The sequence below is a fragment of the Syngnathoides biaculeatus genome, chromosome 15 (assembly GCF_019802595.1).
Source record: "Syngnathoides biaculeatus isolate LvHL_M chromosome 15, ASM1980259v1, whole genome shotgun sequence".
NCBI classification, from domain to species: Eukaryota; Metazoa; Chordata; class Actinopteri; order Syngnathiformes; family Syngnathidae; genus Syngnathoides; species Syngnathoides biaculeatus.
In genome coordinates, this window is record NC_084654.1 from 24,321,338 (window position 1) to 24,342,118 (window position 20,781).

Genomic DNA, 20,781 nt, shown 5'->3' on the forward strand with positions numbered 1-20,781 from the left:
ACGACTTGTGGTCCATTCAGGCCGGCGGTGCAGCACCGGCGAGGAAAGGAGTCCCGTCTGCCGTCCGTGCGCGCCTTGTGCAAGCCCGGCCGAGCCTCACATTGTGGAACCGGAGGAGCCGAGCGGACCCGCTGCAGCTGCAACACCGGCACGTCAGGTACGCCAGGGCGGCCACCGAGATCGGTTGCACCCCCGTCGGAGGTGGCGGGAGTGGAGGGATGGGATGGGGATGGGGATGGGGATGGGGAGGGGGATTTTGGTGAACCTCCCCAGGGGGAGGCTGCAAGTCTCCGGCTCCTCACCGTGGAGCAACACAACTGCTCCCTCCGGGTTTTATGTATTTATTTTTGCTCGTGTTTATTTATTTTGTATTTCGATAATGGGGTCGCTTAGAGAGGGCTGTTTATGCTGCAGGAGGAGCAGGTGGGAAGGAGGGAGGAGGGAGGAGGGAGGAGGGAGGAGCGCCTTAAGGCGTTTCTGGGTCGGCTCCGCAAAGCCGCCCGACCGTCACCGCTTTCTTTGTGTCATCATTTCCACGCATACTGTGGCCCCTTTCTCATGAATCACAATTCATATTTGATAAAAAGCACATTTTGCCCCAAGCCCGCCCCTCGTCGTCACCCTGTGATGATGTATGATTTGTGCTTTTTTTTTTTTTTCTTTTGTTTTGATGTTGTGCATGTTTTGTGTTTGTGAGTCATGCAACCGACGCGCTGCCGATGCCAACAAGCCGCCACGACGCATGCACGGCCCTCATCTTCCTGCCGATGGGGAAAACTATTCCGCTCGTGATATGAAATTTTAATTTAAAAAAAAAGCAACAGCAAGACTAAACTTAGATTTGTGAGTATTTTGGTGGCGTCGCGGACGAGGGGCCTTTTTTTTAGGGAGGAAAACATTGACCTGCGTTCATTTTGGATGCAACTTTTAAATTATATACATGTATGTATAGATACATTCATAAATTAGGGGATGTTTTTGTTGTGTTCAAGGGGAAGAAATAAAGCAGGGGTGTCCAAACTTTGGCCCAGGGGCCGTTTGAGGGCCGTCATTTTGTTTTCTCAGCGGCCCTCGGCATCGATAAAACTCGCAATCGACTCGCCCCGCGTTTTTTTTTTATTTTTTTTTCCCCTCCATTGTACGATTTTGACTCACTTAATTTTTACAATTTGACTCTGCCCGGCAAGTTCGGAGAAGTGAAGACGAAAAAAATTCATTCTCGCCTTTCGCTAATCACGACTTTTTTGCACACACTTTCAGCACCGCGGTTTTACGCGGTCGGTGTTGCGGCTAATTTGTGCGTTTGTTTTTTTTTTTTCTTTCGAACGGCCGCAAGCGGGGCACTCGAGCAAAAAAGGTAAGACTGAGACCGGTGGAATATATGTGCCGAGGAAGTGACTTTTACCGGTCCGGCCCTGTTTGCGGTGCGCTAGCGTGTTACTGCCGCGTCTCAGTGATTTTTTTACCGCTATGTTTGTTTTTTTTTTTTTTAACTGGCCCTGTTAGTGCTAGCGTTAAACTTCCTGCGTCTTTCACGGTTTGTATGTACCAAATGGTATTTCCTTGAAAAATGTATTGGGTGAGGCTTATAACCAGGTGCGCTCTGTAGGCCGGGAATGACGGTATATATTTGTAACGCATATCACTCACTCACTCACTCACTCACTCACTCACTCACTCACTCACTCACTCACTCACTCACTCACTCACTCACGGGTAATTATTTTTGTTTTCTGTTCAATACATTGGAAGTGAAGAACGTCCATTTTTCAAAAAATGTCCGCGGCCCTCGCAAGAGAAGCTCGGGACACTCCCGAAATAGATTTTCTGTCGCGTTGAAGGGGAAGAAAAGACTTTTTGTTGCGTCAGCGTCGAGTCGGGACGTCAGGATACGGGCGGCGCCTGGCACCAGCCCGTCTCGGTCTCAGTCTCGCATCTCACTCGCCAAGTCTTAGCCAGGCGGTTAATATTCAGCCACTCGAGACTCCCGCCACCCCGAAAATGATTCCGGGTCTTCCCCGCAGAACTAAAGCCATGACTACCAGCGCGGCCGTGGTGCGCATCCTGATCAAGGGCGGCAAGGTGGTGAACGACGACTGCACGCAGGAGGCGGACGTTTACATCGAGAACGGCGTCATCCAGCAGGTGGGCAAGGAGCTGATGATCCCCGGGGGGGCCAAGGTGGTGGACGCCTCCGGCAAGCTGGTCATGCCCGGCGGCATCGACACCAGCGTGCACCTGGAGGAGACCTTCATGAACGCCACCACGGCCGACGACTTCTACAGCGGTACCAAGGTGAGCCGCCGGCTTCTTGTTTTGGGACTTGCAAGTTCTTGACTTGTTCCGGCACTCGCTGAGAACTTTGCGCTTCCGGTTTTCAGACGCAAGTTTCACGGCATAAAGTTTGAGGTTGGACGAGGTTGAAATTTTCAGGTTATTTACATTTTGATCCAAATGTCCAGGTTCTGGTCGAAAGACGTAGACGTCTTTCTGCCTTTTTTTTTTTTTGTCTTGGGATGTGGATTGCGCTAGCTTAAAGTTTCAGGTTCTTTCATTTCTTTTACTTGGGATAAACTTTTGAGTTTCACGACGTGAATATCTCAGCATCAACTTTCAGGTTCTCGTCTCGGGAAGCAGATCCCAGGGTGTAATTTTCCAGGTTCTGGTCTCCGGACTTTAGCTATCGCTCCAATCGGAGCCATTTCGGACTAAGTTCAAGTAAGGAGACGAAAGCTTTCAGGTTCTTGTTTCCGAACGTGGCTGTCTTGGTGTGCTGCAGGACTTTCGGGTTCTTGTTTTTAAGAGACGCAGCTAGCTCGTGGTAAAGCTACCCGCATTTTAAGACGGTCTGACGGGTTCCAGTTGGCGCTGCCATCTCGACGTGATGCGTAGCCGAGCCGAGCTTGCAAACGCCCCCCCCCCCTCGTCCGCTACCGCCGCGCTTCTTCGGAGACAAAACGCCGCCACGGGACTCGCTGCAACTTCAGCCCCGAGGCCATTTCACACGCTCCATTGTGCTCAGAGACAATGGCTGCCAGACCCCCCCCCCCCGACCCCCCACCCACCCGCCCCGCCCCTCCACTGCCACCACGATAAATACGCCCGCCGCCCGCCAAAGACGAACCCGGGCATCCTCCGCTCCGAGAGTCCCTGGATCCCAGATGCTGTCTCAAGCAAAACACGCTCGCCGTCGGTTTCTATAATGTATCCGGTTCCGAGATCCGATCCACGAACCTGTCGGACTTTCCCGGATTTCCGCATAAATGGATCATGAAATGTGATCTGCTCTACGCGCACTTCAGTGTTTTCCACATTTGCGGGAATTTGATGACACGTCCTCTTGTCGAGTCGGCGCTAGCGCTGCGTTTTTTCCTTTTCCAGGCTGCCTTGGCCGGCGGCACCACCATGGTGATGGCGCACGTTCTGCCGGAGAAGAACGAGTCTTTGGCGGACGCCTACGAGCGCTGCCGTGGCCTGGCGGACGGCAAAAGCTGCTGCGACTACGCCCTGCACGTGGGGGTCACCTGGTGGGCCCCCAAGGTACTACGACGCCGACTCTTCATTTGCCGCAAATCCCTCCCGGTTCAAATGGGTTTCGGTTATCTTGCACACCAAATGGCGCACTGGCAAAACTTGACTTATTTGAGCTCCGTCAGTATTTTGGATGGAGTGAAAGTGCCCCCCAACCCCACCCCAAATCCTCGTCGTTTCCCCGCCGTCAACCTGCAGGTCCGCGTTGAGATGGAGAAGCTGGTGAGGGAGAAGGGGGTCAATTCCTTCCAGATGTTTCTGGCCTACAAGGACACGTACATGCTGAGGGACAACGAGTTCTTCCGGGCCCTGCAGCACTGCAAGGACATCGGCGCCGTCGCCAGGGTCCACGCCGAGAACGGGGAGCTCGTGGCGGAGGTTTGGGATGAACTCTTGGTATTCCGACGTGGCCCCGGTCGTGACATTGGGGGGTTGGGGTGGGGGAGCGATAACGTCATGAAAGTTGCATTTTGTGTATCACGATTGAACACTCTGCTATCCCTGCCACGGCCACCAGGGGGCCACATTTCAAAAGCTCATGTTTGGCCCCATTTCTGTCGGATTTTCCATTTTTCGAAATCGGAACTTTTGATGTTGCGTTTGTGCCCCCAGGGTGCCAAGGAGGCCTTGGAGCTCGGCATCTGCGGTCCGGAAGGCATCGAGATCAGCAGGCCCGAAGAGGTACGAAGCTCGCGTCTGCGACCCCCCCACCCCCCACCTCCCGCTCATCGCTTTCCCACCGAGCGATACGGACCACCCCCCCCCCCTCCCCTTCCTGATTTTTGGACTTGCTGTTCAGCCGTGCCGTCGACGACCCCAAAATCTCGTACGTCGGCATTGCTGAAAACCGGGGGAAATGGTTTGGAAGGGGCTATATTCACACAATATATTTCCGGAGGGAGTTCAGTTTTTGTAAATTTTGCAAATTGGGAAGCTTTTAGTGCGTATTGAGGTTGATTTCATGGAAAAGTGTCAAATTCGAGTGTAAATGGAAACATTTTGTTTGGTGATGAGCGACGACCGCGCGATGTACAATGCCGTAATTTTTTAATCAATTCAATCGAATCTCGTACAATGAACAGCAGGAGGTGCCACGAAATGGCGAGCACGAAGCTCCTCGCGGTTTTACGTCGGCGCTTGGCACCGATATGTCACCGGATGATGCCAAAGCAAAGTTTTTATTAGACGTGGCTTTAGCTTTAGCACCAGAAAAACCTTTCCTAGCGTATGCAAAAGAGCAAATCCCCCTCCGAAAATGCAAAAACGCTGAGGTTCAAGTGTAGTCGAAGTCAACAATGAACCTCCCTCCTGATTCCGCCGTTCAAAAACTCAAACCCTTCACGTCGGAGACCGAGGACCCCCTTCCGGCGAGAGCAGGGACCCCAATCCTGATTCCTCGTTCAACTGGAAACTCAATCGTAACGCTCGGTGGAAAATGGCGCGATGCTAATCCGTTCCGACGCGTTTCGCACCGGAAATGTCATCGGTAGCTAATTGTCTCGCGTGACGTCTTCGCGACTTTTGGCAGTTGGAGGCCGAGGCGACCCACAGGGCGATCACCATCGCCAACAGGGTGAGCCAAAACACGCAAAAACTGGCGGATCTGGAATACAAATCTATTCACTCATGTGCGGCTTGTTTTTTTGGTTTTGTTTCCTTTCCCCACGAGGCCCGCTGTCCGATCTACCTGGTCAACGTGTCGAGCACGGCGGCCGGCGACGTGGTGGCGACGGCCAAGATGCAAGGTGACGCCTGCCCCGAATCATTACGAGGGGAGGGGGGCGGGGAAGAAAAAAACAAAAAACCAAAAAAACGACTTGACGCTTTGCACTTGGTTCCTTCCGGGAAAGTGACGAGAAATGTCCTGTTCTACGTGAACAACTCCGCACATTTGAAGGGTTAACGTGCTAACGTGCCGTCCAACCGTCAATCCAAACTATACAATGGATATCATTTCTTCTTTATATCCGTCCAGGTTTGGGAATTGTGAGTACAGCAGATGCGCTTCGAGCCTCGCTGACCGGAATTTATCCCACGACGTCGTCCTGAGGCTCTACGCTAGCTGTCAGCTAGCTCACAAGCTAGCAGGCGTAGGCCTATTAAAAACTACAGATTTTTATTCAACTCTTTGAGAATGAAAAGCATACACTCTTGAAGGTATTAAAATAATGTCATTTATTATTACAGTACGCGTTAGCGCTATGAAGGGGGAAAAAAATTACTCTCCACAGAAAGTAGTTCACATTTTTTATTAGCTAGCAAGGACACGCTAGCAAAATGTCTTAGCAGCCTTTTTAAATTGAGCAACAAATAAGGCTCAATTATTCAACGTCGGAAGCCGGTGCGTGTTAAACAATTCTTAAATTCGGCCGCAGGTGAAAAATATCGTTATCCGGCTTCTCTGAATCTGTTGCGTAAAGAACAGACACCCGAAAATGTACCCAAGTGCGGTCAGTAGAGGTTGCACTTTGGTAACTACCCACCACTGATGACGGAAATTGTCTCGACCGGGCGACAGGTCGGGTCGTCCACGGGGAGACGAGCACCGCCCACGCCGTGCTCAACGGCAGCCAGTACTACCACCAGGACTGGGCCCACGCCGCGGCCCACGTCACGCTGCCGCCGCTGCGCCTGGAACCCAACACGCCCAATTACCTGATGAGCTTGCTGGGCAAGTAAGCATCCGTCCCGGTCTTGGATTTCGCACAAGTGGGCCGCACGCATCCCCGCAACGGCCAAATTTGCCATCTAAGGAAGAAAAGACATAATTCTTGGATCATTCTTGACAATACTTTTTGAGACAGGGATGATCTCTGTGTAAAGTTTTCGTTCCTTTGCTAGTTTTGAAACTTTTATAATCCTCGCGTAAACGTTCCGGTTCTCTCGCGTCCTCTGGTTTTTCTTGATTGTATTTTCCGTCAGTCTGGATGTCCCGTGGCACCACGCTGCCTCTCACAGGTCGGTTTGGGTACGACGGCATTGGTCATCCGAAGTACAGCAAATAAGCGCGCACGCGCGGTCGCGTCTCAACCCTTAAGACGTGAAAACGTCGGTATGCGCGTAGCCCGCTTCAAGTTTCCCGGCCTCTTCAGCCGGGTAAAATAACGGCGCCGCGATCTTGCCTCCTGTCAGCGACACCCTGAATGTAGTCGGGTCCGACCACCGTCCCTTCACCACCAAGCAGAAAGCCATGGGCAAGGATGATTTCACAAAGATCCCGCACGGCGTTGCGGGCATTCAGGACCGCATGAGCGTCATCTGGGAGAAAGGCGTGGTACGTGCGTTCCCCACCTCCCGACCGGCCGGGGAGAGTCCGGGACTCTGGCCTTTGTCGGCTGACTTCCTCGTTGTCGCTTACAGATCGGGGGCAAGATAGACGAGAACCGCTTCGTCGCCGTCACGAGCTCCAACGCTGCCAAAATCTACAACCTTTACCCCAGAAAGGGCAGGATCATCCCAGGAGCAGATGCTGACGTGGTAGTTTGGGATCCCGAGGGCTCCAAGTACGAAAACCGATCCGTTTCCGGTCGTGAATCACGAATCGTGGAGCGGCGCACTCCGCCGCCGCTTTTCCGATCCCCGACCTCTTGGACTGATGGGTCTGGCGTTACTTCTGTCTCGTAGGATCATCTCGGTGGAAAACCAAGTCCAGGGCGGCGATATGAACCTTTACGAAGGTCTTCGCTGCCACGGGGTGCCCTTGGTCACCATCAGCCGAGGGCGCCTGGTCTACGAGAACGGCATGTTCACGTGCGCCGAGGGCTCCGGCAAGTTCTGCCCGATGAGGACTTTTCCAGACTATCTTTACAAGAAGATGGTTCAGCGAGAAAAGGTACCCGGGTTGGGGTTCTGTGGTCAAAAAAAAAACCAACAGTCTGTCAATACAACCTTGATTGTGCGAATGTCCAGTGCCAGGCGGCCAAGCGGGTGGATCGGGAACCGTACACGGGCGACGTGGCGGCCGTGGCCAACGGCGGAAAGCGGGACGTCTCGCCTTCCGACCTGGACACCCCCACGCGCCCCTGCACCCGTCACGGCGGCGTCAGGGACCTCCAGGAGTCCAGTTTCAGCCTGTCAGGTGAGGACCGGCACCGAACGCGCGCCTCGCCCAACGCCAAGAACTGACAAAAACGGCCTTTTCCCAGGTGCCCAGATCGACGACAAGGTTCCCAAGAGATCCTCGGCCAGGATCCTCGCGCCGCCCGGCGGGAGGTCCAGCGGGATCTGGTAGAGGCCGTCCCGACGGATCCGTCCCAGCGAGTCGAGGTTTTACTTAGAATAAACGTGGGAGAAAGAGGTCACGTTTTCTATTTTTTCCCCCTTTTTGGTTCACGAAGCCCAGTTTGTCAGGAGTGAAGTCGTTTACGGCGACGCTGATTAGAACGCGGGTCGCAAGATCCGTCGTGTTTGTCCAGAACCTTGGAGACCAAATATTATCAACCAATCTTGCTTCTTACGTCAAAGGAACGCTCTCAAAATGCCACGTTTGCACTATCGGGCCACGTACTCTTCGCGTATCAAGGAAAACGCTTTGAAACTTTTTGCTGTTTATTTTGATTGCGGTGTTTGCGCACGGCACTGCTGGTTACTGTCACCCTGGTTACGCTAACAGCGGTAACCTTGACTTCCACGCAGTCCAATTGACGTGTTTTTGGGAGTTTTAAGCTAGCAGTTGGATGATTTTTATTTTTAATGCTTTCTGGCGCACAACAAATTTTGAACGATAAGTCAGTTTCGGCTGCGGCGCGACTCGAGCGGGGGTCGGGGGGGGTGGGGTTGGTTCGTTTGCCGATGTTCTTTCAGATGTGCGTTGAATGGGACACTCAAATAACGCAGTATTCAAAAATAATTTTTAAAAAAATGAACACACTCGCAAGGAGCATGACCGATTGTCTCGATGTGCCCTGCGATTGGCTGGCGACCAGTTCAGGGTGTAGCCCCGCCTCCTGCCCGTCGACAGCCGGGGTGGGCTGCGGCGCTCTCCCCGACCCCTGTGAGGATAAGCGGCTGAGAAAATGGATGGATGGATGGTCTTTTGAGCTATTTATATTTTACAAGCGTTCCATTTTGTTTTTATGAAGTGCACGTACAAAAAGAGCTGTGTTTTTTTTTTTTTTTGAGCGGGGGGGGGCAAAACGGATTCATGTCATTTCAATGAATTTCAGTGGGGAAAACTGATTTGACTTAGTGGACCCTCGCTTTGAACGAGAATTTGTAGATAATTGGCGGGCACTATAATAGCATTTTTTTTTTACATTTTTTTCTTAACCAAACAATTTTTAAATTGTGGGGAGAAACAGAAACAGTTTATGGATTTGTCCCCCCCCCCTAAAAAAAAATCTGCATATAGATCAAAGTTATGTGTCCTGAGCTGTGAGGATTGTTGGGGGGTCTGCTATCCAACTACATGGTCTTGAAAAATGCCTACTTCTACTTTCTAGCTTATCTGACACCGCCCCCCTCAGCTCTTAAAGGGCTACACTCATAATTACAAACAGAACACACATCCGCAACGTCATATCTGTGGGCATGACTGACCACACCCGTACATTTTTCAAATCTGAGTGACTGACAATTTGATATTTTGGGGCATATTTGAACAAAAATCATAAAAGTGGATACACATGATTTGCCCCCCCGGGCCTTGAGTTTGACACCCGTGCTCCACTTCGGAATACTCGTCAGTTCTCGGCCCTTTGCGCGTTTTCGGCAACACACCGGAAATACACGGCAACGAAGAGAAAAGCGCATTTTGGGGTCGCCAGCTCGCTAGCCGCGCAATTGCGCCGGATGACGGCAACGAAGACGGGTCGAGTTCTTGCGCGGCGGCCGTCGCGCCTCCCCAAAAGTTGTTTTTAGAAAGATTTGAAAATGACCCGGTCGTGACGGCGGTTTTCTGGGGGGTTCGCTGAGCACCGACGACGTTCCGCATCCTTCACTGTGGTGGGTTTTTGTCCGCCAAATGCAAAAACAAAAACAAAATCTCACCTCAACTGCCTTTTTTTCCCCCCTCCTCCGTTCGTGTCGCGCCTGACCCGTTCCTGTTCCCGTTTCTTCCGTCGTCGTGCTGTGAAACATCCAAAGCAGACGTGCACTGAAGGCCTCTTAAATGCTGCCACGAGCGCAAATGCACTGAAACTTTTCCATTTTCCCCATAAATGTATCTTTTCATTTATGAACAATTGTCTTTGAAAATTATTTATTGTGTACCATGTAGGACTTTGGTGTTGTTGTAATGCAATAAAATGCTTTTTTTTTTGGGTTACATTTGTTCCACTTTTAGACCCTGAGGTTTCTTAAAACATAATCATAATAATAATAATAATAATGACAAAATACTGGTGCTGAACATTGTGGTCACTTTGTATCGTTTGGTTTCTTTTCCTTCTCGCAGCGTCTGTCACGTGATTGGAGTGCAAAATAAATAAACGACAACTGGAACTGAAATGTCGTCGCTGATAATATTTTCGTTTTACACCACACATTTGTCTTTTTTGGGAAAGATTTGGAAACCATGTTGTCACTATTCTACATCATTTATCCGATGGAAAATATGAATTATTTCATCGTTTGTCAAAAAAACTTCCAGTTTTTCACACTGGGTGTTTGTTTTCCAATTTTGGTAATTATATTTACATAATTCATACATATTCAGTGATTGACTTTAGATGTTTTGATTTGCTCTTTTAATGCGTGCATATTTTTCTTTTTAGATTTAGACTAGTTACTTATTTTTGCACATGCGGACATTTTTTATGTACGTTATCCATATTTGGACCTCGCGTCTTTGTCGTTTGCAGCTTATATATTGTTTACTTTTGGTCATTGAAAACAGATCCAGGGTTATATCATTTTCATTTTTTAGTAAAACAGCTGCTAAAGCGTTGGCCTCACAGTTCTGAGGTCTCGGGTTCAAATCCCGGCCCTCTCCCTGCGCCTGCGTGGCTTTTCTCCGGGTGGGCACTCCGCTTTCCTCCCACAAGCCAAAAACACGCAACATTAATTTGACACTCTAAATTGCCCCTAGGTGTGATTGTGTGTATGGATGTTTATCTCAATGTGCCCTGCGATTGGCCGGCGACCGGGTGTGCCCCGCCTCCTGTCTGTTGACAGCTGGGATAGGCTTCAGCACTCTTGTGAGGATAAGCGGTTAAGAAAATGGATGGATGTCGTTTTAGCTGAGCCCTTTCCAGGCACGACGCGCATATGCCGGAATTATGCTGCCACCCGGTGGCCACGGCACTCGCGCCGGGAGGAGGAGCAGTGCAAAGTCCATTGAATTGAAGCAAAAAGTAAGACCAAAACTTTTTTTTTTTTTTTTGGAATTGTATTATGTCATTTGTGTGTTTTATTAATGACAAAATAACGGCATTTTCTTTTTTTGTGGATGGGCTGGAACAGATGAGTAGTACAGTAATGATGATGATTTGAAGGCACCATTGTATTTCTTGTATCCTGGGATACTATTACTGTATGATAATAATAATAATAATATTAACCTGTACTTGTGGTAGTATTGAAGGGACGCGTTAATCCTCGAGGAGGGTGATAAAAATGTGCGCCCGAGAGTTTTTTGTTTAATTCCCGCGGTCCGTGAAGGCAGCGCGTAGCCAGTGGCGCACGCGCAGCCGCTGCCGGAGCGGCCAGACGCGAGGAGGGCGGCCGGAAAGCAGCGCACCCGGGCAGGCAGGGCGAGCCGCAGTGCACCGCTCAGGCTCCGACGGCACCGCGACGACCACGACGAGGCGAAGCCAACCGCAACGCAGTGAGTGAGCGGCCCGCAATGTCGGCCGGGTTCGCTTCCCATTTGCGATGAGAATGAGGATGAGGAGCGTTGGAGCGCTCGTGCGGTCGGCGGTGCGGAGGCCTCGCGGAAAGCTTGGGGGGGGGGGGGGGAATTGCGGAGACTGAGAGACAAAAACATTCCTCCAGGTTTTTTTTTTTGTTCTCAGCTTCCCGGCGTGGAATCAGCGACAGACCTCCGCCCTTTTTTTTTTTTTTTTTGTTGTTCTGTGGCCGGCCGGTTTTTGGGGCGTTTCACAGCCCGGATGTTGCTGCAGGAATCCGCCGCCGCTTCGAGGCCCCTGCCGGCGGCTGCTCGAGGGTGGGCGGACGCCCTCTTCCTCAGCACCATAATCGATATTTGCACCGGGTGGGGAGAATAATGATAATAATAATAATAAATAAATCACACCCTTTCCAGTGCGTATTTGCAGCCGTGAGGAAGGCACATTTAAGGCCTCCCGTAAATGTCAGCGCTGCTATGTGGCCTGACAACATTTCATAATTTTGGAATTATTGCGACATCACGCTTGAAACGACTGCAGTTCACAGCTAGTACTGTTTATGAATTGTACAAGTACTTCTATTTATGGAGCCACGTCATTTGCGTACAATGTTGCTGCTGTTCACATGCAAATACAATATTCGCAATATTGTCAGAGATGTATAGATATTATTTTACATGTCCTTTTTTTTTTTTTGCGGTATATAGTTGTCACTCCACTGCCGCTTAGTCGTACTCAAACGACCTGCCCTGCATTTTGAATACTTATCGATACTGGTTTATCTTTTTGCTACATACACTGTTTATTAATAAATAATAATAAATCAATCTGCTGTTTGCGTACAGCTTAAACTTTATGGCATCTATGTACTTATGTGTACAAGTTGCCGATGCCGCGTAATATTCAACTGGCTACGCTTGCTGCATTTTGTTCACCTTTTTTTTATGACGTGTGCCGTTACCATGGTGACCAGGTAACACGACTCAATATTTTATCGAGCGAGGTCACCGGCAACGCGGAAGGCCGATGCTGCCAGATGCGCGATCACACACGCAGTGTATGTTTGTGTGCGATCTGCCTGAGAATTTTGCTCCCAACCGTTCCCTGCCATTGACGTGCGGATTGACGGCAGCGTTCAAGACGCCTCGCAGGGGAATCTCGGCGGTGTTTCCCGACGACAGGATTTAGCCCGGAGGCGTCAGGGTGATGGACCGCAGGGTTTAGGGTCCGGACTCGGGTACGGCCGGGCTAAGGTTTAGCGAGGATGCGTTGGGGTCCAGGGTAAGGTCAAGTTCGGGATGCGGGGAGAATTGTGTGTCTGTTCACAGGTTTGACGTCGGCTCACGGAAGTACTTCTCCGCTGTGCGTTTGCAGGTCGGGGATGGCAGTGAATGTGTACGCCACGTCCGTGTCTATCGACAACCTCAGCCGCCATGACATGCTGGCGTGGGTCAACGATTCCTTGCACCTCACCTACACCAAGATCGAACAACTCTGTTCAGGTGAGACCCAGATGGCGACTGGAGAAACTACTGCTCATAATTCTGTACTTGCAGTTGTACAAGTACATCAAAAATAAGGCTGTGGGAAAAGCAGTACTGATTTGAAGTAACCATTTTATTTTGATTGTACAAAATACCTGTCTTGAATCCATCGCTGTCCTCGTGAGTCCGTCCTGGTCCATTTCCTTTTTGCCACCTTTTAAGTGCTTCAAATTTCAAATAATTGGGAGATAAAGCGCGCTTGACTTTATTTACATATTTTACTTCGTGATTTCACCTGCAGTGGACGAAAAAGGTGACATGTTTGTATTAAAAAAAATGGGGATGAGAAACTTTTTTTTTTTGTTCAAGTAGAGGAAGTAAAACTAAGTACCGTAATTTCCGGCCTCCAGAGCGCACCTGATTATAAGCCTCACCCAGTACATTTGTAAAGGAAATACCATTTGGTACATGTCTGTGTAAAAGCCGCAAGTGCCCACATTGAAACGCGAGACATTTACAAAGAAAGACGGTACACAGAAAGAGTTTTCAAAGTTTTAATACCTTAGCTTAGCTTAGCTTAACATAGCAACAACACGGTAGAACGAACAGAGCCAGTCAAAAAAAACATACTTACTTCACTGAGACACAGCAGTAACAAAGCAGAAACATGCTAGTGCAGCGTGAACAGGGCCGGTGAAAAAAAACATACAGGTAAAAATCACGGAGACGTGGGAGTAACACAGCAGCAACACGCTAGAGAAGCGCTAACAGGGTTAAAAAAAAACAAACAAAACACCTAAATCAGGCGACGCTAATGCTGGCGCGGCGCTAACGGCCGGTTAAAAGGAAAACATACCGGTAAAAATCATGGAGACACGGCAGTAACACAGCAGCAAAAAAAAAAAATTACTGGTAAAAGCCACTGAGACACGGCAGTAACACAACAGCAACACGCTAGCGCAGCGCTAAAGGGGCCGGTTAAAAAAAAAAAAAACCATACCGGTAAAAGTCACTTCCTCGGCACATATATTCCGCCGGTCTCACTCATACCTTTTCCGCTCGAGTGCCCCCTTGCGACCGTGAGAAAAAACACAAATTAGCCGCATAAGGTTGAAAGCGTGTGAAAAAAAATTGCGGCTTGCGGTTGTCGACAGGGGAAAAAAATACTCACGTGAAGTAGACGGGTGAAAAATGTAGCAAATTATTTGGTAAATGAAAGACGGTAAGAAACGGGTGTGTTTTTCCAGGGGCGGCGTACTGCCAGTTCATGGACATGTTGTTCCCGGGCTGCATCCTCCTCAAGAAGGTCAAGTTTCAAGCTAAACTGGAGCACGAATTCATCCACAACTTCAAAGTTCTTCAAGCGGCCTTCAAAAGGATGAGCGTGGACAAGGTCTTGGTCTTGGTCCTGGTCCTGGTCCCGTTGGTGTTGTGATTGGCTGAATTGTTTTTAAAGCTCATCCTTTTTGTCTTTGCCCCCCACCCTCCAGATCATCCCGGTAGAAAAACTGGTCAAGGGCAAGTTCCAGGACAACTTTGAGTTCGTGCAGTGGTTCAAGAAGTTCTTTGACGCCAACTACGACGGGAAGGAGTACGACCCGATGGTAGCCAGACAGGGGCAGGATGTGTCCCCCGCCCCCAACCCAGGTGATCACTTTAGCCACAAAGCAAAGAGAACTCCAGGTAACCGTTTTTTTGTTTCCAGCCATCGCTGCACGGTCTTCGCCAAGCTTTGGCCGGCTCAAAAGCACCCGTCGAGCGGCTGAACGGCACAGCGAATGGCCGCCGTTTTCCGCTAAGACCGGTTTTTGATAATCCACGCGCTTCGGTACGCGGGGTTGGGGTACGAAATGAGGTTTTTCATTTTGGTTCCTGTCAGCGGTTGGGTTGAGGATGGAAATTAAGAGTCCGAATCCAAAAGTGGCGGACTGAGTTGGGAGTTAACGGCAACACTTTGTGCCGGACCTGTACTGTGACAACAGCGCGGAGGAGAAAACGGAAGAATCGGTAAAATGACGTACTACAACGTGACAAAAACGGCTGGGCCACTACTCCCCACAGCCTTCTTTTGGTCCCTGCGGGTGTCCTCTTCCTTCTCCTGACTCCAAGCAGCGAAAAACTCCAGGCTATTGGTCGCTTCGAGGCCCCTGGCAAATTGGCTAATAGCCGCCTAACCTCCGCCCCGCCCGTCCTTCACTCCGCCGTCGGGTTCCGGTCAGTCCACCGGTTGACAGAATTGGCGCACACGCAACTGGTCTTGTCAAAACTGAAATGTCAACAACCCAAATGAAGGCCTCAGGTTTGTAAAATCCCAGAACCTGTCAAGGCGTCGTTTCACCCAGTGACCCACCGGCAATTCGGTTTTACGCTGCTGCTGCTGCTGCTGCTGTTGTACTCACAGTAAAATAAACTTGCCTTGACTTTGAATGCTTTTTTTTTAGCTGGCAATTCAACTTGTGCTGTTTGACTTGTTTTGCAAATTCAGTTGCTTCGGTCTTGGTTCCGTTCTTGTATCTGGTCCCGATACAACGACGAAGGCGGATGAGCACTTCACTGTTTTACAAGTTTTTTTCCTTGTTGTCCTTTAAAACTCGCGCTAACTGTATCTCGACCGCCGCCAGGACCGCAGAGGACGTCGCCCACAGTGCCCAAAAACATGCCGACGCCGCAGAGGGTCCAACACAACACCCCGGCTTTGCGGAAGAACTCCACCCTGTCTCGAAACGGCGGCAGCGACGCGGAGATCTCGGAGCTCAATCAGCAGGTTTAATCTCTCGCCGTAATGCTTGCCAGTTGTCACTGATAATTAGCCTTCTTCCCGTACAGTAGTAGGACAACATCCATCCATCCATCAATTTTCTGGGTCAAGTCGCGGGGGAACTAGCTTCAGCAGGAGTACCCAGACTCCCCTTTCCCCAGCCACTTCTTCCAGCCCTTCCGAAGGGATCCCGAGGCGTTCCCAGGAGAGCCGAGAGACAGACGGTCTCTCCAGCGTGTCCTGGGTCGTCCCCGGGGTCTCTTTCCGGCGGGACATACCCGGAACACCTCACCAGGGAGGCGTCCGGGAGGCATCCGGATCAGATGCCCCAGCCACCTCATCTGGCTCCTCCCAATGCAGAGGAGTAGCGCCTCGACACTGAGCCCCTCTCGGATGCCTGAGGCGTTCCCAAGACATCCAGGGTGACAGAGTCTCTCCAGCGTGTCCTGGGTCGTCCCCGGGGTCTCTTTCCGGCGGGACATACCTGGAACACCTCACCAGGGAGGCGTCCGGGAGGCATCCGGATCAGATGCCCCAGCCACCTCATCTGGCTCCTCCCAATGTGTGGAGTAGCGCCTCGACACTGAGCCCCTCTCGGATGCCTGAGGCGTTCCCAAGACATCCAGGGTGACAGAGTCTCTCCAGCGTGTCCTGGGTCGTCCCCGGGGTCTCTTTCCGGCGGGACATACTGGAACACCTCACCAGGGAGGCGTCCGTGAGGCATCCGAATCAGATGCCCCAGCCACCTCATCTGGCTCCTCCCAATGCAGAGGAGTAGCGCCTCGACACTGAGCCCCTCTCGGATGCCTGAGGCGTTCCCAAGACATCCAGGGTGACAGAGTCTCTCCAGCGTGTCCTGGGTCGTCCCCGGGGTCTCTTTCCGGCGGGACATAACCGGAACACCTCACCAGGGAGGCGTCCGTGAGGCATCCGGATCAGATTCCCCAGCCACCTCATCTGGGTCCTCCCAATGCAGAGGAGTAGCGCCTCGACACTGAGCGCCTCCCAGATTACCGAGCTTTTAACCCGTTCTCTAAGGGAGAGGCGGGACACCCTGCGGAGGAAACTCATTTCGGCCGCCTGTATCCGAGATCTTGTTCTTTCGGTCACGACCCACAGCTCGTGCCCACTGGCGAGGGTAGGAACGTAGATTGACTGGGACAACATCGGTATCACAATATAACTCCAGTGCATGTGACCAGCGAGGCAAAACTGCACTCCCCGAAGTTTGTGTACTACTAGTGGAACGTGAGCGGGTTAGCGAGTACAATTTAGCGTCTTTCATGATTAAACCGAATTTGTCCTTTTAGTGGGACCAGTAGTGGGGAAATGGAAAAATGGTTCCGTACTTACTGAAATTGCTTGATGAGACGGATTGAAAAGTGGGGGGTGAGCTGAAATAGTAGATAGCTTGCGAGAGGTAGCGGGTCCGATGTCCGGATCCTCCAGACGTTTTCCTTTCTGTAGACACAAGTTTACAAAATAAGCCCAGTTTAGATCACCCATTGGGAAACAAAAAGCCCAAGTACTCCAGATAACTGCAGGGGGTAGCAGAAACAGTTGCATGCAAGGTGTAGCGGGACCGAAGTCCGAGTCCCACAAACATTTGAACTGATACAAGTTGTTTACAAAGTTGAACCGAGCCACATTTTACACACATTTCATTTGGATACTGCAGCGGCACGCTTGAGTCCCATAATCCATTTCCCCCCCCCCCCCCCCCCCCCCCCCCGTCTTCTCTGTGGTACGTACAGTTGATGGAGTTGAAGTTGACGGTGGACGGCCTGGAGAAGGAGAGAGATTTTTATTTCAGTAAACTACGAGACATCGAGCTCATCTGCCAGGAGCACGAGAGCGACAACAACCCGGTCCTCAGCAGGATAATCGACATCCTTTACGCCACAGAGGTACGTCGCTCCGCCGGCTCGGACTTTTGCAGACTGCGTACGTCCTCCGCAATTTTGCAGATTGCTGTTCAAAAACTCACCTACTCACAAATTACCGCCATACAGCGAACGGGCGGATTTCAAATACTTGCTTGCACGTCAGAACAAAAAAACTGAACGACGCCTCGTACCGGCTTGACGTGAAGATTTTGGTTTTCTTTGACTTGTCTTAAGTGGTGGCAGCAAATTCAACTTCAGAACAAGCGTCAGTCTGACAGATACATTTAGTAAATAATTGCAAATAAAAAAGAGGCTTCAAGCTGTTTGATGCCATTCCCACTTGACATATTTAAAAGAAGCGCATAGCTTAGCCTTTCAGTCTTCTCGCTAGATGCTAACACTTAGCGGCGTCGACGTTGCGCCCCTTTAGCCCTCGAAGAAACGGACTGAACGCAAACTTGCAGCAACACATGGACAGATAATGTAACCACACCTATATTACTTATCCTCTGCGTAGAATGACTGGTTGGTTTTGTATTGATGAGCTGAGAGAATATGGTGGAATATACTAATACAAATACGACAATCCGGTCGCAGGAATACCTGCGTCCCGTGCCAGATTTGCGCCAGTCTGGAAAATACAACCCTTAAGGTTTATTTTTACCAACCCGGAAAAATGACAGCCTCCACTCAAAATCTCACGTTACTGCTAATTTTACGCAATACGAGTATTGAGAAACAAAGTCTGCAAAGCGCCAAATCCACAACTGGCGGACCGCGATCTACTTTAGCAAGGGAACACGATCTCCAAAAAGGAAAAAGTCGGGTCACTCCGATCTGAAAATTGTTGTTCTTGTGTGTGTTCCAGGAGGGCTTTGCGCCTCCAGAAGATGAAGAGTTTGACGAACAAGCCCACCTGGACCAGGATGAATACTGAACCCAACCTCCACCGGCTACTGGCGCTTTCCTTTTTCTTTGATTTGAGTTCTACTGTCTGTGCACGCTCTGGCCTACTAAATTGGCCCTCACAAAATCTTCATTCCCCGTCCTCGTTTTTCATTTTTTTCAAGCTATCATCCGACACGCGGCCGTACGTCATCACGGGTAGCTAACGGCACCACGCGACCGATCCGGTTTTCGCCCAGCGTGAGCCGAGGAGACGAGGCGAGCGGTCGGTCGGTAAACAACGACCGCGTTTTGGATTGTTTTTTTTTTGTTTTTTTTTGGGTTATTTATTTTGCCTTGGGTGCACTTTTTAAACGCACCGCGACGACGAAAACTCAAGCGAATTTTTGCTAGCGGTCTCTTATTTATTTAACTTATAGTTTTTGGATCGACCTCCTGTAGCAGAAATCTACTGTACGAGAAAAGTTGAGGTTTCCGCTCTTGCCGGTTTTTAGTACGTAGAACGGGGGACAAAAATACCTTGAAGGATGTGATCGGAGCGCATCGATTGATTGATTATCTTGGAGCAGCAACATATCTGAGCATGAGAATGTTAAACATTGACTGTGAATGAGTGATATTTTGTAAAAATGTATTTCATGTGGAGATTCTGTCTGATGTCGAGCTGTTTTTTTTTTTTTTTTTTTCTTAGCCTGTTATTAGGGTGGTCCCATCTTAGTTATGACAAATCAGATGAGGCACATATTAGAACAGATATGTGGACCGCCCGATGACTGCACAAACGCTGGAGAACCGAGGTCCGTCAACTCCAAGTCGGACTGGACCGGCATTCGACAACTTTTTCGGCGTTCTTGTCAGTCACCGGGTGGTGTAAAAACATACTTTGGGATTTCATTCTCTGAGAATCTTTTTTGCTGAACAACACTCAAATTCTTCTCGCGGCCTCCCGTTTTACTCACTGGTTTGTTTTTTGTTTAATTTCGCAAATGGCTTTAGAACTGACATCCACCCACCGCGTAATCATCACGGACTGAACGCGCATCATTTTGAGTTTTCAATAAACAAAGTTGTGAAACTAGTGCTTGCTTCCATTATTTTTTGACACGTCAACGGACGCGCAGCCGAAATGAATGAAATGAACATTTTGTGAACAATAGGAGTGAATATCATAGTGCCAAATATTGGAGGAAACCTGATTAGCATAAGTCGTGTGTGCAACCACTACGTTCCATATACAAGTAGGACATTTGATATCATTATGTATAAGTACATGTGACTTATTAGGCAGAACTGCACTGCTTTGACATTTTTGTACTTACTATTTGTGGCGTACTCGAATATAATTTATAGAGTATAATCTGATTTTAGCATATGGGCGTCTAGCTAATAGAGAAGACTGACCTCGGCGGAGAAGCTAGCAGCGGGGGATTAGCTCAAATGGTAGAGCGCTCGCTTAGCATGCGAGAGGTAGCGGGATCGATGCCCGCATCCTCCAAAGATTTTCTTTTCTTTTCTTTCGACGTTGACAAATTCCCAATCTCCACAAGCTGGTCCCGGTTTAGCTTTCCCGTCATTCGGAAGCAGAGACCGAAAGCAAGCGGGGGATTAGCTCAAATGGTAGAGCGCTCGCTTAGCATGCGAGAGGTAGCGGGATCGATGCCCGCATCCTCCATCATCACTTTTCTGTTATTAATAACTGGTTTTTATCTCCTCTAGTCAAGATTAAACTGATTTATTTAAACTCGTCGCCACGAAGGCATTCCCGTCCTACCCGGAAGTTTCTGGTTGTGTTGACCAATCAAACGGGGTCCTGTGGTTAGCAACCAATTGCCTTTCAGGCAAAGTTCTATAGAGGTTCCTTTTCCTGTCAAATGTTTACATGGGCCACAAATTTCGTTATTATTTTTTTTTTTTAACTAAAATGGAATTAATATTAAATCAAGGCAAGTGAGTGATCAGATCAACACTATAAGCTTTCCCTCGGACGTGTGTAATCACTCGGGGAAAACGAAAATACTTTTCAGCCAGGAAGTTAGCAACTAAAATTGACCAATCATCACTCAAATCTTCGTCCAATCAAATGGCAAGGAAACATACGTTAATGTTCTTCGACTGCCGTCACACACTTTCCGGTTTAGAACGCGATCGCCATTATGGTGGGGTGACTTCGAGTACACAAACCGTAACCAAGCAGGAGTTATTTCAGAAAGGCTATTTTATCGGTTCCTCAGCCGAAATTGGGCGTTGTAAAGCGTCTTTCTTTCGACTGCCAGCTGTGATCAAGAACTGGTCCGAGAAAACGGAGCAGTTAGCAACCAAACGGTGACAACTGTGGCTGTCTCGTATCAGCAGAGCCGACCTAGCAGCCAAGTCATTCCCTTGCGTCACCACTTGGGACTCGTCCCGGTCGAGCCTCTCTCTCTCCCTCT

At 49.8% G+C, this 20,781-nt stretch overlaps 2 protein-coding genes, 1 long non-coding RNA gene and 2 other non-coding genes across 9 annotated transcripts; 4 read left to right on the top strand and 1 right to left on the bottom strand.

Moving 5' to 3' along the window:
- dpysl5a (dihydropyrimidinase like 5a) lies at nucleotides 1-7,828 on the top strand. 4 transcript variants are annotated; one of them, XM_061843495.1, is made up of 13 exons: nucleotides 1-157; nucleotides 2,025-2,295; nucleotides 3,382-3,540; nucleotides 3,730-3,909; nucleotides 4,144-4,212; nucleotides 5,060-5,104; nucleotides 5,201-5,276; nucleotides 6,050-6,206; nucleotides 6,664-6,805; nucleotides 6,892-7,034; nucleotides 7,156-7,363; nucleotides 7,441-7,609; nucleotides 7,677-7,828. In XM_061843495.1, exons 2-13 carry the CDS (start codon nucleotides 2,035-2,037, stop codon nucleotides 7,760-7,762), a joined length of 1,695 nt encoding a protein of 564 aa, XP_061699479.1. In that variant the 5' UTR covers nucleotides 1-157; nucleotides 2,025-2,034; the 3' UTR covers nucleotides 7,763-7,828. The 4 variants fall into 4 exon arrangements, with proteins under 4 accessions (XP_061699479.1, XP_061699478.1, XP_061699480.1 ...); XM_061843494.1 differs by lacking the exon at nucleotides 1-157 and adding an exon at nucleotides 509-632; XM_061843496.1 differs by lacking the exon at nucleotides 1-157 and adding an exon at nucleotides 688-843.
- On the bottom strand, nucleotides 6,141-20,131 carry LOC133513111 (uncharacterized). Of its 2 annotated transcripts, XR_009798394.1 has the most exons (4): nucleotides 19,754-20,131; nucleotides 16,914-17,021; nucleotides 9,520-9,598; nucleotides 6,141-6,279 (listed from the first exon to the last, which is right to left on the bottom strand). It is a non-coding gene; the product is annotated as an uncharacterized LOC133513111 (long non-coding RNA). The 2 variants fall into 2 exon arrangements; XR_009798393.1 differs by lacking the exon at nucleotides 6,141-6,279 and having other exon boundaries at nucleotides 7,977-9,598.
- On the top strand, nucleotides 11,139-19,679 carry mapre3a (microtubule-associated protein, RP/EB family, member 3a). The gene is made up of 7 exons (XM_061843498.1): nucleotides 11,139-11,296; nucleotides 12,693-12,820; nucleotides 14,050-14,195; nucleotides 14,293-14,449; nucleotides 15,424-15,566; nucleotides 17,315-17,467; nucleotides 18,315-19,679. The coding sequence occupies exons 2-7, from the start codon at nucleotides 12,700-12,702 to the stop codon at nucleotides 18,381-18,383; spliced, it is 789 nt and encodes a 262-aa protein (XP_061699482.1). The 5' UTR covers nucleotides 11,139-11,296; nucleotides 12,693-12,699; the 3' UTR covers nucleotides 18,384-19,679.
- On the top strand, nucleotides 19,775-19,847 carry trnaa-agc (transfer RNA alanine (anticodon AGC)). Its single transcript has one exon. It is a non-coding gene; the product is annotated as a tRNA-Ala (tRNA).
- Nucleotides 19,952-20,024, top strand: trnaa-agc (transfer RNA alanine (anticodon AGC)). The gene has a single exon. It is a non-coding gene; the product is annotated as a tRNA-Ala (tRNA).
- Nucleotides 20,132-20,781: the final 650 nt, after the last annotated feature.